Genomic DNA, 12893 nt, shown 5'->3' with positions numbered 1-12893 from the left:
TGTGTAAACATGGAATAAGGGTTACTTGGGACCTATGCACAATTGTCACTAAATAAGAGGAAGGAGCATTTGCACACAGGTCAGGGAGTTCTGAAGGAAAACGTTTTCCTGCCTTTGGGAGGAAGGTCAATATTACTGTCTCTTTCATTATATTGGATTAGTTTATCTTATGTCCATTGTAAGAAAGATGATACAAAAACTCATCTTCTGAGCTCAGTAAAGGCCCTATAATGTCTATAGAGAAAATGGTGTTTCAGGCTCAGTGTGTGGTTGAATTACAGTCCTTCCTTAGTCTTTCACTATGGCAATATAGTTTTGTGGGGTTTTTCTTGTTTTGTTTTGGTATGTGTGTGTGTGTGTGTGTGTGTGTGTGTGTGTGTGTGTGTGTTTTGGTCAATATCTGAGCACGAGTGAGATCTAAGGGGACAAATTATGCAGGGATCTGAATAAAGAAGGATGTCATACTAAATAGTGAACAAGACCACATGTGACTGGGCTTTTCCCAGAGTGGGTAGCAGCAAGGTGTAGAAAACCTAGCCAGAGGGCAGGCTACTCAGATTCTTTCTGTCTCTTTTAACTCCCTCTGAAATTTAGAAGATAGACTAAGATACACTTCTGGGACTCTTCTGAGATAGAACATACTATAATACCTACTTTTTCTTTTCTTCAAAGAAATTATGTTGACAAATGATTAAAATGTGTTTTTACTACCACCCAAGAATGTTGAGGCAGACTGATTAGATTGCATATTTAACTTTCTTAGCATTCAGTCATAGTGTTTGTATAGATTTAGCCACCTCTATTCATATACAACACTACTTTAGACTGCTGATGGAAACAAAATAATACAATTTGGACAGTAGTTTTAATTGCAAAGACTCACCTGTGACCAACACTTTGAACTGTGCTTTATTGTAGAATGTAGAGCTTTCAAAGAAACACACATACTCCCCTTCATCTGAAGGTCTGATGTAATGGATCCTTAGGGCAACAAGCCCTTTGGTAATATTCTCCTTCAGGAACTTGGTCCTCCCTTGGTACTCTGGCATTTGCTGGTCCATATGATCCTGGGAAGTCCCATAATAATGCACCAGGCCTGAAGGATCATTTCGGTACCATCTCACTTCCATGTTCTGAGCATTTATTGATGGGTTGAGATGACAGGAAACCACAACCTCTTCCCCAACAAAGGCAATGACTGGTGCTCTTGGTCCTATGACCTGGAATTGCCCTGGAAATAATTTTTAAAACAATGGAATCATTACTGAGACCTTGACAAGCATGGTTGTGGCCATCTGATCAGTAAAAAATTAGACCAGTTTAATTAACATAGGAAATTGTAGATGATTAATGAACAGATTTCAAATAAAGCTGTCCAGGGGTGCCTGGGTGGCTCAGATGGGTGAGCGTCTGACTTCAGCTCAGGTCATGATCTCATGGTTCTTAGTTCGAGCCATGCAACAGACTCTTCTCTGACAGCCCAGAGTCTGGAGCCTGCTTCAGATTCTGCATCTCCTTCTCTCCCTCCCCCACTCACACTGTGTCTCTCAAAAATAAATAAATGTTAAAAACAAAAAAAATAAAAAATAAAATAAAATATAGATGCCCAAATACACTGTTAGCATAAAAGATAATACAGAACATAATGCCAACATGCAATAGTCATTTGATCTTAAAAAAAATATATTAATTGTTTTTCCCTTTTCCTAGGATTAGAATTCAAATTATATAAATCTCATTGTTTATGGCTTATAAAAATTTCATGTGTTATAGAATATATTATCATTTAACACATGAAAGTATTGAGTCAGTCAACAATTAATAATTGAGTCAATGATTAATGGATTCAGTAAATGCTAAATTGCCCCTAAATACTTATTCTTTGTTAGATTGTATGATCTAAGTATTCTAATAGTAATACCCAAATGTTTCCTTGCTTTACACCATGTGTTATATAATATAATCTATAAAGAAATATAAGATGAAACTATTAAAACTTAAGTGGTTATGTTAAGAAAGAACATAATTCTATTCATAATATTTACCCAGTTTAGAACATAAGTATGAGATCCTGTCTACAACATAAATTTTCTAGAATTTTACTGTAAGTTCTCTCTGAGTATAGGCATAAAGAGTAACCATTGGTTAAAACCAATCTTAAAACAATAAATTTTACCTGGCTTATATATTTTAAAAGGCTACATAATCTTTTGTTCCAATATTGAAATTCAAATATATTTTTTAAATGTTTATTTATTTATTTTTGAGAGAGAGAGCAGGAAGGGTCATGGAGAAAAGAGATAGAGACTCCAAAGCAGGCTCCATGCTGTCAGCACAGAGACTGATGGCAGTTCTCCATGTCAGGCTCGAAATCATAAATCGTGAGATCATGACTTGAACCGAAATTAAGAGTCAGACGCTTAACTGACTGAGCCACCCAAGTCACCCATCGAATATATCTTTCTTAAGGATGGAGGGCTATCATTCTGAAATGTAAACATCAAACATGATAGTACCACTTTCACTCTGTCACTGTGTATGTTTAACCTAGGCATGCATGGCTCCAAGTTCTAACTGCTCACATGTCATTAATGTAAGGAAAGTTGTACAGATAAACACACTAATAACAAAATGAATTTAAAACAAAATTTACTTTCATATTTAAGTATTTAAGTATCAGTTTTTATCATATATTTTGAGATATGCAAGTAATGGACTGAACCAGCTTGGCTGGAAAAGTGGGCTAGGTTTCTTTCTCTCTTGAAACCTTACTGACTGTTCCATGACAAATTTCATTAGCAGATTGCTTACAATGTCATTGCAGTATGGTTTGGTGTTATTATTATTATTGTCATTATTATTATTATGTTTAAGTTTATTTATTTATTTTGAGAGAGAGCATGAGCAGGGGACGGGCGGAGAGAAACATTAAGAGAGAGAATCCCAAGCAGGCTCAACACTATCAGGGAGAGCACAATGTGAAGCTCAATCTCAGTTAGATCATGACCTGAGCTGAAATCAAGAGATTGAAAGTACTTCTACCCTAGGTATATGATGCTTAATATGATATCAAATAGCTGCCCCTTCTTAACAACCTATGCCTTATCCATTAATACTAGACCTTGAGGCTATTACTAGTTGCCAAATATATTGACCCCTTCAAAATGGAAAGAAATCACACTCTTTGTGGCATTTCAGTCCATTCACCAACACCTGTTGTAGCCTAGGATACAATAGGGCAGTGAAATTTGAACATCCCTTTTCAGGTAGTACAAAAGTATCAGAGTGGTCACCAAAGAAGGATGCCTCCCACCACTCTGATCCCAGGAACCTTCACCAATATTCATGATGTGGTGGCATTCAGAGCTGAGGGGGATTTTGGTAATGGACTCCTAGATTGTTAATGTGATCTCCTTGTTTTCTATGAATCGACCATGTGATCAACTTCCTCACTCCCAAAGGATTTTCCCTTCAGGCTGTCTCCTAACACACTGGGGTGACCTTGGACAACAGGATTTAAGGAAGCATTTCATCTTCTTCAGTAACAGTGCCTGGCCTCAACATTCTCTGAAGAATGATGAAAATTGGTCCATTAATGGGACCTTCAAATTCAATACTATTTATAGATTAGACCTTCTTTGTAGGTTTCAGGGAAAATGGAACAAAATCACATTTGGTCAGATCTTTATGGCCGTGTGCCACAAGGATGATCTGTCTATACTCCTTTACGGGGACTAAAGACAACTTCTTCTTACCCATTTGCATCAGTTCTTCTACTTCTGTTAATTTACCACATCACTTGTGTTCTGTCATGTTTTCTATGCACCCCCACCTTGTCTCTCTTATAAACACTTTGCTAACAAGATCCTATACATGCCTGCTGTGTTTTTCCTAACTCACTAGCTTCCTTCTTGTTTCTTCTTCTGTTATGTGGGATCAGGAATAGATTTTGAGAGTCCTGGAGGAATATTTCCTGAGTCTTGTTGTCAGTGGACTTTTCTCCTTCATTTATCTACTAGATTAATGGCTATGCTAATTGCAGCCAATTATCTGGTTCAGCTACCTCTGGACAGGGAATTTAAGGAGTATTCCCAAGCAGATGCCAAAATTCCTTTTGTTTCAGGGAGGTTCCCTGATCTCTACAGCTCAACATGGACTGCCTATTTTCACTTTTTGTTGGGGAAAATAAATGTGTGTCTGCCCTGACTTCTCTATCTTGACATGAGCTGCCTTTTTTTCACTTTTGTTGGAGGAAAGAAATATGTGTATGTTCCTGTATGAGCTGATGAGCTTTAGGACTAGAAGTCCTCTTTGCACTCTGGGTTTGATCCTCCCCCAGATTACTGGTAGTGCCTCACCTCTTCTGCCTCCACCTGCTCCTCCTCCCGTTTCTGCACCACAGTGGGTGCAATGTGCATAACTCTCCTGGACCAGTCTCCATGCATCCAGTGCCATTGGCTCTTGCTCCTTCTACCCTTGCTATCGAGGAGCAAAGAGCACCCCAAGCTGTTGCAACACCTTCTTATCAAGTTCAAACTGGATATGTCCCCAGTCATCATGAAAGGGCCCAAGGGTTCTCTTGGACTTAAACTGCCCACTTCCTCTCCCCAAAGATGCCTCAGGTCAACATGCACAGTGGGGACAAGTGGATTGTCTCTGAAGTCGACCTAGGTGCAACATATTCTGTATTTAAACTCGTATAAGTTTGTTAGTTTAACTAAGGAAGACTTGTCTTTACAGTTATCAGCATTAGGGGTGCCTGGGTGGCTCAGTTGGTTAAGTGTCTGACTTCAGCTCATGATTTCACAGTTCGTGGGTTCAAGCCCTGCATTGGGCTCTGTGCTGACAGCTTAGAGCCTGGAGCCTGCTTCGGATTCTCTGTCTCCCTCTCTCTGTGTTCCTCTCCCGATCATTCTCTCTCTCTCTCTCTCTCTCTCTCTCTCTCTCCCCTTCAAAAATAAATAAAAACATTAAAAAATTAGAGTTATCAGCATTAAATATATAACTTTTATTCTACCAAGGCTTACTAAGTGTGAAATAAGCTCATGTGATTTCTGTTGTAATTTGTCAGCAAAAAAAAAAAAAAATAAATAAATAAATAACTTAAAAAGATGTTTGTTTCATCTCTCTTAAACTTTTCATGGATAATTTAAAAAATGAAATAAATTAAAAGGTTTACACATAAAAGTTTTCATAGCTTTCAAAATCTTTGGTCACTTAAAATTTGAATTTTAGCTAAATTAAATGATAAAATTGGACTGAATTAACTGGATATGTAAGTCTTGTCCAAATAATGTAGAAAAGCATTGATTACTGAACATAGGTTTGTGTTTTGGGGTTTTTCATGCAGAGAAACTGAAGATATTTGGGCCTGTTGGTAAATATGTGGTATGCTTTATTGAAAGAATACTATGGAAAACGTTTTTAGAATTATACAAGGTAAGCATGAATTTCCTATCTTAAGAATTCTGGAGGAACAGTTCACAATTGTTTCCTATTTAACTTTAACTGTACACTAAAGCTTCTAAAAATAAAATTCTGCTAAATGTAATGAGGACTGATGGAAATAAGGGAAGAAACTATGTATTTAAGAAAAGATGAGTTTTTAATAAGAAAGGCATAAGGAATGAGGACAAATATTGTTGAGGGAAAAATAATGTAATTTTATCCTAAAATGAGACCAGTTGTTTAGAGAAAACAGGCTTAGGACAAATTCTGAATGAAAAAGAAAGCTGTAGGACGTTTGTGAAGGAGAATCTTTGGAAAATAATTTTATATGTGGTTAAGTTTGAAATAAATGGAATTTAAGGCACACTGGTATAAGTTTGAAAATGTTTCTCCTCATTTTTAAAAAGACTTTTTTTTTTTTTAATTTAGATTGCTGGTCTGCTCATGATAAGAAAATAAAGAAAGGGGCTTTTCTCTTTTGTCTACCCAGAATACCAGTGTTTTTTTTTTATCTGCCCTGAAAACCAAAACTTCTATGTTTTGTCTTTATCAGGTCTTTGATTACTTAAGAAAGTGCCTGCCTGGGTGGGTAGATAGAACATGGGACTCTTGAACTCAGGGTTGTGAGTTCAAACACCACAGTGGGTGTGGAACCTATTAAAAGAAAAAAAAAAAAAAGAACCTTAAGACTTTCCAGTGTTGAAATAGTATAGTATTGCTAACTGATATATGATATCCTAATAGGGTCCATTATTGTCACCTTGGTTAAATATAAATATTAGATTTGTAATGATCTATAACACTTTTTAAGAATGTGCTTAAAACTTTCTGAGGGTTTTAACAAGCTTTACAAGATTTAATTATACAGGAAGTTTTCTTTTTTTTCTTTTTTTTTTTTTATTTCAAATTACATTTGTTTATTTGGTATTTGAAGTTACTTGGACGACATTTTCAAACCAATAATGATAATCTTTAGATTGTATTTTATGGATAAATCTATAATTATTCTAGGAAATATATGAAATTCCTGAAGTTTCTATGTCCTCATAGAAAGTCATTGCTTGTATTATTGAAATTCTGTATGTCACAGAAATAACCAGATGTCCTTGCCAATTGCATTATAACAAATTTTCATACAAGATTTTTAACCATGTGCATTTCTGAGGGGTTTTATTTTGTCATTTATAATTATTATTTGAGTGTTATTGCAAAATGTGTTTCATCTTCAAGGAGATTCATAGAAAGGATTTTTTACAAATACAAGTTTTTGGTATCTTTAAAATCATAAAACTGACCCAGGTAAGATTTCCAGAACTAATGAGCAATCTGCACTTAAAAAGAACAAAAATTAAAAACACAAAATTGATTGAATTGAAAAAAATGATAGAATAATCCTTGTTGAATAAATGGAAGCTTTTAAAATTTTCCCCTAACTGAATCCTCCAGAATTCAGAAACTCTTAGTGAGTGTTCTTTCTTCCATGGAAATTATAATTATTTGAATAAGTTTCATGAAAATCTGGTCTCCTCATATCAGGACACCACTGGCACATTGGTTATATTACCAAGACTTTATCTGAAGTGTAATATTTTAAAGAGACATGCATAGACACATATATGACCAGACAGCTTTAAGGAATTAAGGTTGATGTTTTGAAGCCAATAACTCCCCTTGAGAATATTGGCCTGATATCTTGTTTAAGAGTTCCCAGCAGTCTTACCGGGTGAGCAGAGAACATCACTTCCAGGGACATCAAGTTTCTTGCATATATTGGATGAAATATATATCCAGGATAGATTGGATGATATATATTTCCAGGAGACCTCAAGAATAGGAATACACCAAAATATACAGGTATCGTAGGCAAGTGTGATGACAAATATTGGCTTGGCTCTGGCCTCAAGAGGCTATTAAGAGTTCAGTCTAGAGATTCCTCATAAAAAGTTCCAGAAAGATTAAAATCCAGCAAGATTTTAAAGGCTGTATATGGTCAATAACTATTCTTGGTGAGCTTATGTAAATAACTAACCCAATTTTGTCAAAACTGGAATTAATCTACAAGCAAATTAGCCTTGGTTTGGCTATCTCTGGAAATAAAGGAGAATGTAGAGAGAAAATACATGTTTTAATAATGTTTCCTTTTGGATGCTAGATTCCAGTTTTCATTAATTATCTTTAAGTGTTTGTTACTTGCCTAAACTAAACAACTTGAGGTAAAACAGAGAAAATGCCATAAGAGTTTGCATATAGACCATCTTCTAATTTGTTACTCTGTGGGGCTAATAACAGGTGTTCCATGGACATATGATTATTTAACATCTAGACAATAAAATAAACTCCCCAACAACTGTGTAAATTAGCTGTCAACTTGACCAATTCCATGTGGCTGAGATAACAAAATTGCTCTTTAAAAGTCAGAACACATCCCACTCTATGGGGTTAGCTATGAACTTGTGGAGATAAAATCCTTAAAATTTGATTGGAGAATGAACTTGGTGATACCCTTATCTCACAGAGCAAATCATAGCCCACTTGCCAGTGATTCATTTCAAGTATAATATAGTTAAGTCTAGACATCAAGCAAAGAAGCTTTCTTCATAGTTTAATCCCTTAGTCATATTTATCCTTGGAGCCACCCCTATTGAACCAAGATTTCAGGTAGATGCTTTAGCCAAGCATACAGTGGCCATGTTTAACCAAACCCAACAGAAAGTCACCCCAGTCCCAGCACATATAGGGAAATTTCTATTAATAAAAATAATAGAGTTTCTTTTTTTATTATTTATTTTTGAGAATATGTGAGCAGGAGAGAGGCAGAGAAAGGGTAGGAGAGAATCCCAAGAAGGCACTGCACTGTTAACACAGAGCCTGATGTGGGGCTTAATCCCATGAACTGTGAGCTGAAATTAAGGGTTGGATGCTTAACCAACTGAAGCCACCCAGGAACCCCAAAATAATAATGTTTCTTGCTGTATTATGCTAAAAATTAGATGGGCCACTCCACGTCATAGGAGGCCTTTCTCTTATCCTTGAATTATCAGAATTTTAACTGAATATGCCAACCAACAGGTAGACTCATTACCACACTTTCCACATCTATGTAGTCTTTCCTATCAATACACTCAGGAATGAATATATAAGATATGGGATGGATATATGAGGCTTACTCCCACAATAAAACAACTAAGCCAAGTGGTCCTTTTATGCTGGGAACAGAAAGAACATACACTTGATTCATGACCCTATGGTACTCACCAAAGCAATGGCTCCCCCCCCCAGAAGCCTGGGACCATACAATTATTTTGCCAGCAACCAATTGGTTTGCCACTGACTGGACAAGGCGACCAAATATCACATGGCTGGCACTTAACAGAACACAGTTGCTATTTGGGCAAAATTAGTGGCCATAGCTTCCAGAAGGCTGGATTAGGAAATGGACTATAGGTTATGCATGGATACCTGGTTGTAGCATTAACTATCACAAGTCCAACTAATCTTCCATATCTAAAACAATAATGGGCAAGATACATATTTCTTTGGTATTACTATCTAGCATCTATTTTTCTTCCATCAGTAGTTTTAGATGTCATATAGCACATGGATGCCCTTGATAAATACACGATTATGGCCTTAAATAACACAAAATAGCTTTACATTATTAAACACTGAAGTAACTCAAAAGCATAAACAAGTTCTACACAATAAAATGGCACTAGATAATTTAACAGCAGCATAACCACGAACATATGTCATTATTAAAGTGGAATGTTGCATCTACATTACACATTTTAACAAAACTATAACAGGATTACTTACTGATATAAATAACCAAATTGGCGCTCTTAAAACCCTACATTTGGGGTAATCAAGACTGGCTAAGATCCTGGTTGGATCTACCTGGTTGGCCCACACTAAAACATCTTCTTATCATAATTTTTAGTTTTATTACAGTAATAATCTTGAGATGTTGTATTTTTCACTTTGTTGTCTCCTATTATTGAGATACACACAACCTGTTCCTGTACCCTTTACCCATCAAATGGTCCTCTACTTGAAACAAATTCACCCTGAGGGCCCCTCTAGACACTAAAGCAAGAGCCTTCTGTAATGATTACTTGGAGAACAGATAGTGACCAATTTTAGTCCATGTGTAGTGACATCTCTACAATCCTTGTCAGGTTGCAGGTTGAAGAAGTTACAGATGATGAAGGACCCTTTGTCCTTCAAAAACCTTAATGATTTAAGCAATGAAAATTGGTCAGAGGGAAATGATAACAGCTAGAAGCAAAAAAATGTTCACCTTTAACCAAGAGAGCTTAGCTATGGCATGCATAGTTGCAATAAGGATCAAATATGTGGTGGTTGCTACATTCTTAAAGAGAGTCATGACTGCCTGTGCATCTCATGAAAGTTAATATGGAGCTGAGTGATATTCACCAGAGAAATCTTGCAAAAGTAATTTTGTGAGTAGAAATTTGAAGAAAATACTTATGACTCAGTGTACTTATACTCAAAATACTTATACTCAGTGTAGACCCTTTCCCCTTTGAGCACTAAGCATATAAACACCAGCTTCATACAGAAAAAGTGCAGCTCTTTCTGCCCATGGGTCCTGTCCCCATGCTACATAAATGAACTTAAACAAGCTTCAATGTAAAATGTCTAAAATTTCTTTCTTGAGTGCCATGCTCAATGATCCTGCAACATGCTTAACAGAAGAACATTTTACCTACTCCCCTAACAAAAACTGCATCCCACTTCTCCTTTTTTGCAATTAAAGAGAAATTCACATTTGGCAAGATTCATAAGTAGTAAAGACCTGCTACAACATAGGATGTATACTTGACAATATTGTACTATGTGCACTTAGAAATTTGTTAAGAGGGATGACTCAAGTGTTATTCACACACACATACACACATACACATACACACACATACACATTTAAAATAACAGCATAGCAGGAGGAAAATTCTAGATATATTGATTAACTTGATTGTGGTGATTGTTACACAAGGGTTTGCATTTGTATTGTAAATTTTCACATGTTACCGTTTCCTGATACCTCAACATGCCAACAGATTTGGGAGCACTTTTCCTAGGTGACCACAGGCACCACTGTGATAAGATGACCTTTGCCACAAATTCCCTGTCTTGCCCTTCTCAGACTAGGTCCTTTTGATATTCAAATGCAGAAATTTATTTGTGCCTTTTATTTATGGATCCCACCTTGATTCCAATAACGATACTTGCCAATGAGCTTTCCACTGTCTAGGCTCCCAAACTGCTTAGCTGACCCCCCTCCCCAGGCACTTTCTCTGTCTTTATCAATGTAACCCTTTTCATGGAATAGGACTTTATCTAGGACATGTGAGAAAGACAAGCTTTGTTTTCCTGACCCTCTCCTGTATACCCTATGGTGGCTGCACCTTATTGATTATTTTATGAAAGAAAACAAAATAGTGAATGTCCAAAATTACAAATTGTATATGTTAAATATTTGAATTTTATATATCAGTTTGATCTCTTTAAAACTAATTTTTAAGTAGAGAGCTTCACAGATATGATAGGTTACTTTTCCAGTTACAGCACACATTAATTTTCTAATGTACTAATTGTTTTCTTGTATTTTTAATAGATGATGTTTCTGAGGTAGTGGACTAGAATTTAAAATGGATCCCTTTTACTGCTTGGCAAAGTGTGTATACTTACCTTATTGTTCAATAGCCCCTTTTTCACTAAAATCAATATGAATATTCTCTACAAAATGTGTTGATATTCCACTGTTTACATTTGAATTCAAATGGAATATCGTGAACTTCTTTCAACTAACTTGCTGTCTGGCAAGTGTGTGTCTTCTCAATTGTACCAATTTCCTCACAGCACTATTTAAATACAAACTTTCTATATTGGAAGTAATATTCAAACTTATTTCAATGCACTCATGTAAGCATAAAGGCATTTATTAAGGCCAAAAGTATTTAATAGCCCTACCAATGGTCATGAAGGGCATGGGTGCAACATGACCATGGGATCCCAAAGATTCCGACTGTAGGTTCTGGCAGCAGTGGATAGAGAGCATCCCTCAGGACAGCAAACTGAGTTTCCTTTTCGAGGCTCAGCTTAGAAAATGCGCCACATAAACTAGGCAGGATTAATACCAGTATTTTGAATATTACTCATATATTATTTATATTAACAAATTACATTTGCATAATTATATGATTTTATTCTAAAAAGTGTAGAAAAGGAAAGGGACACAGGAAGGCAGAAAAAAAAAGATAAACTGAAATGAGAACAATTCTCAAGTCTTCACATCTAGATAATGGGAAAAAAGCTGAAGTCCAAGGAATGTTCTATGGAAAAAATGACTTCTGAGCGAAGACCCACGGTAGTGAAAAATAGTCGTTCCTCTGTCCTACTCACCTTCACCTGGCCGGGAAAGCAGAACAGAGAGAAGAAGGGTCCTGATGCTCACACAGAAAGGCTGCATCCCAGTCGGGGTCTCAGTCCTGGAAGGTCAGACCTCTATCCTCCCATGAACTATCATGCGTCACAGTCCTGAAGTTTGGTTCACTTATATTCACACCATTTCTATAACAATGTGAATCTGATTCCCAAACAGAAAACTAACTTGTTATGCCAGTCACATAGGGGTAAGTGAGAGCAGGAAGTAAGTGGACTCTGAACAAACTGACTCATGCTTTAAATAGTAAAGACCAAATAAGGAAGAAGATTAAAGCAGGGTTACTGATAATAGGATGAAATAATCACCTTACCGAATGAAGAAAACTTTAACCCTAAACTCTTCATTTCAGTATCAAGATTGGTTTTCTGATTTAGAATTTGAACTACTTTTTTACTGTTTCAAGGAAAATGAAATTAGTGAGATTCAAGTTATCTTACTTGGCAGAAGGCAAGCATGAGCAGTGTCACATAATGCAGACAGAAGCTCTGTTTACAAGTACAGAGGTTGTGAGATGTGTAGACCAAAGCATCTGGAGAGAGAGGATCTTTCAGTAATGTGATTTAGCAGTGGAAAATTCACCTTATTTGATCCTACATTTGGGAATAAGCATGGGAGCACCTGTGCTACATATTTTAGCCCTAATATACACACAAACATCATAAATGAAGAGTAAAAATGAAAAAAAAAATAAACTAGTTACAAAACGGGGCCAAACAACATAAACAGTCCGTCCTGTTTATGGTTACTTTGTTAGCTATAGAGAAGGAATAGGCATATAAATACTTGTATGAAAATATTTATGACATAATTAGCCATAAAGAAAATATGAAAGAAAACCTTGATGAGATATCACTACTCATATGTTGTAGCAAAAAACTTATTTTTTTCTTTTTATAAAAGAGCATTTTCTAATTTCAAAAACCCTTTCCTGTTGAAGGCTTTTTGGAAATTAGAAGACACTCTTGACTTATTCATT

The 12893-nt window shown here is 36.0% G+C and overlaps 1 protein-coding gene across 7 annotated transcripts in view; it reads right to left on the bottom strand.

Moving 5' to 3' along the window:
* Positions 1 to 12122, bottom strand: part of LOC132681765 (butyrophilin subfamily 1 member A1-like) — a 77630-nt gene extending 65508 nt beyond the window's left edge. For all 7 annotated transcript variants that reach the window (XM_060636550.2, XM_078452586.1, XM_060636547.2 and 4 more), the window contains exons 1-2: positions 11875 to 12122; positions 884 to 1231 (exon numbers count right to left, since the gene is read on the bottom strand). In XM_060636550.2, the coding sequence (XP_060492533.2) occupies positions 884 to 1231; positions 11875 to 11941 (415 nt within the window). In that variant the 5' untranslated portion in view covers positions 11942 to 12122. The remainder of the gene's footprint in view (positions 1 to 883; positions 1232 to 11874) is intronic.
* Positions 12123 to 12893: the final 771 nt, after the last annotated feature.

The sequence above is a fragment of the Panthera onca genome, chromosome A1, assembly GCF_046562875.1.
Source record: "Panthera onca isolate mPanOnc1 chromosome A1, mPanOnc1 haplotype 2, whole genome shotgun sequence".
In the NCBI taxonomy this organism is placed as follows: Eukaryota; Metazoa; Chordata; class Mammalia; order Carnivora; family Felidae; genus Panthera; species Panthera onca.
Note: the sequence above shows the minus strand (reverse complement) of the source record. Positions and strands in the feature narration are given on the sequence as shown.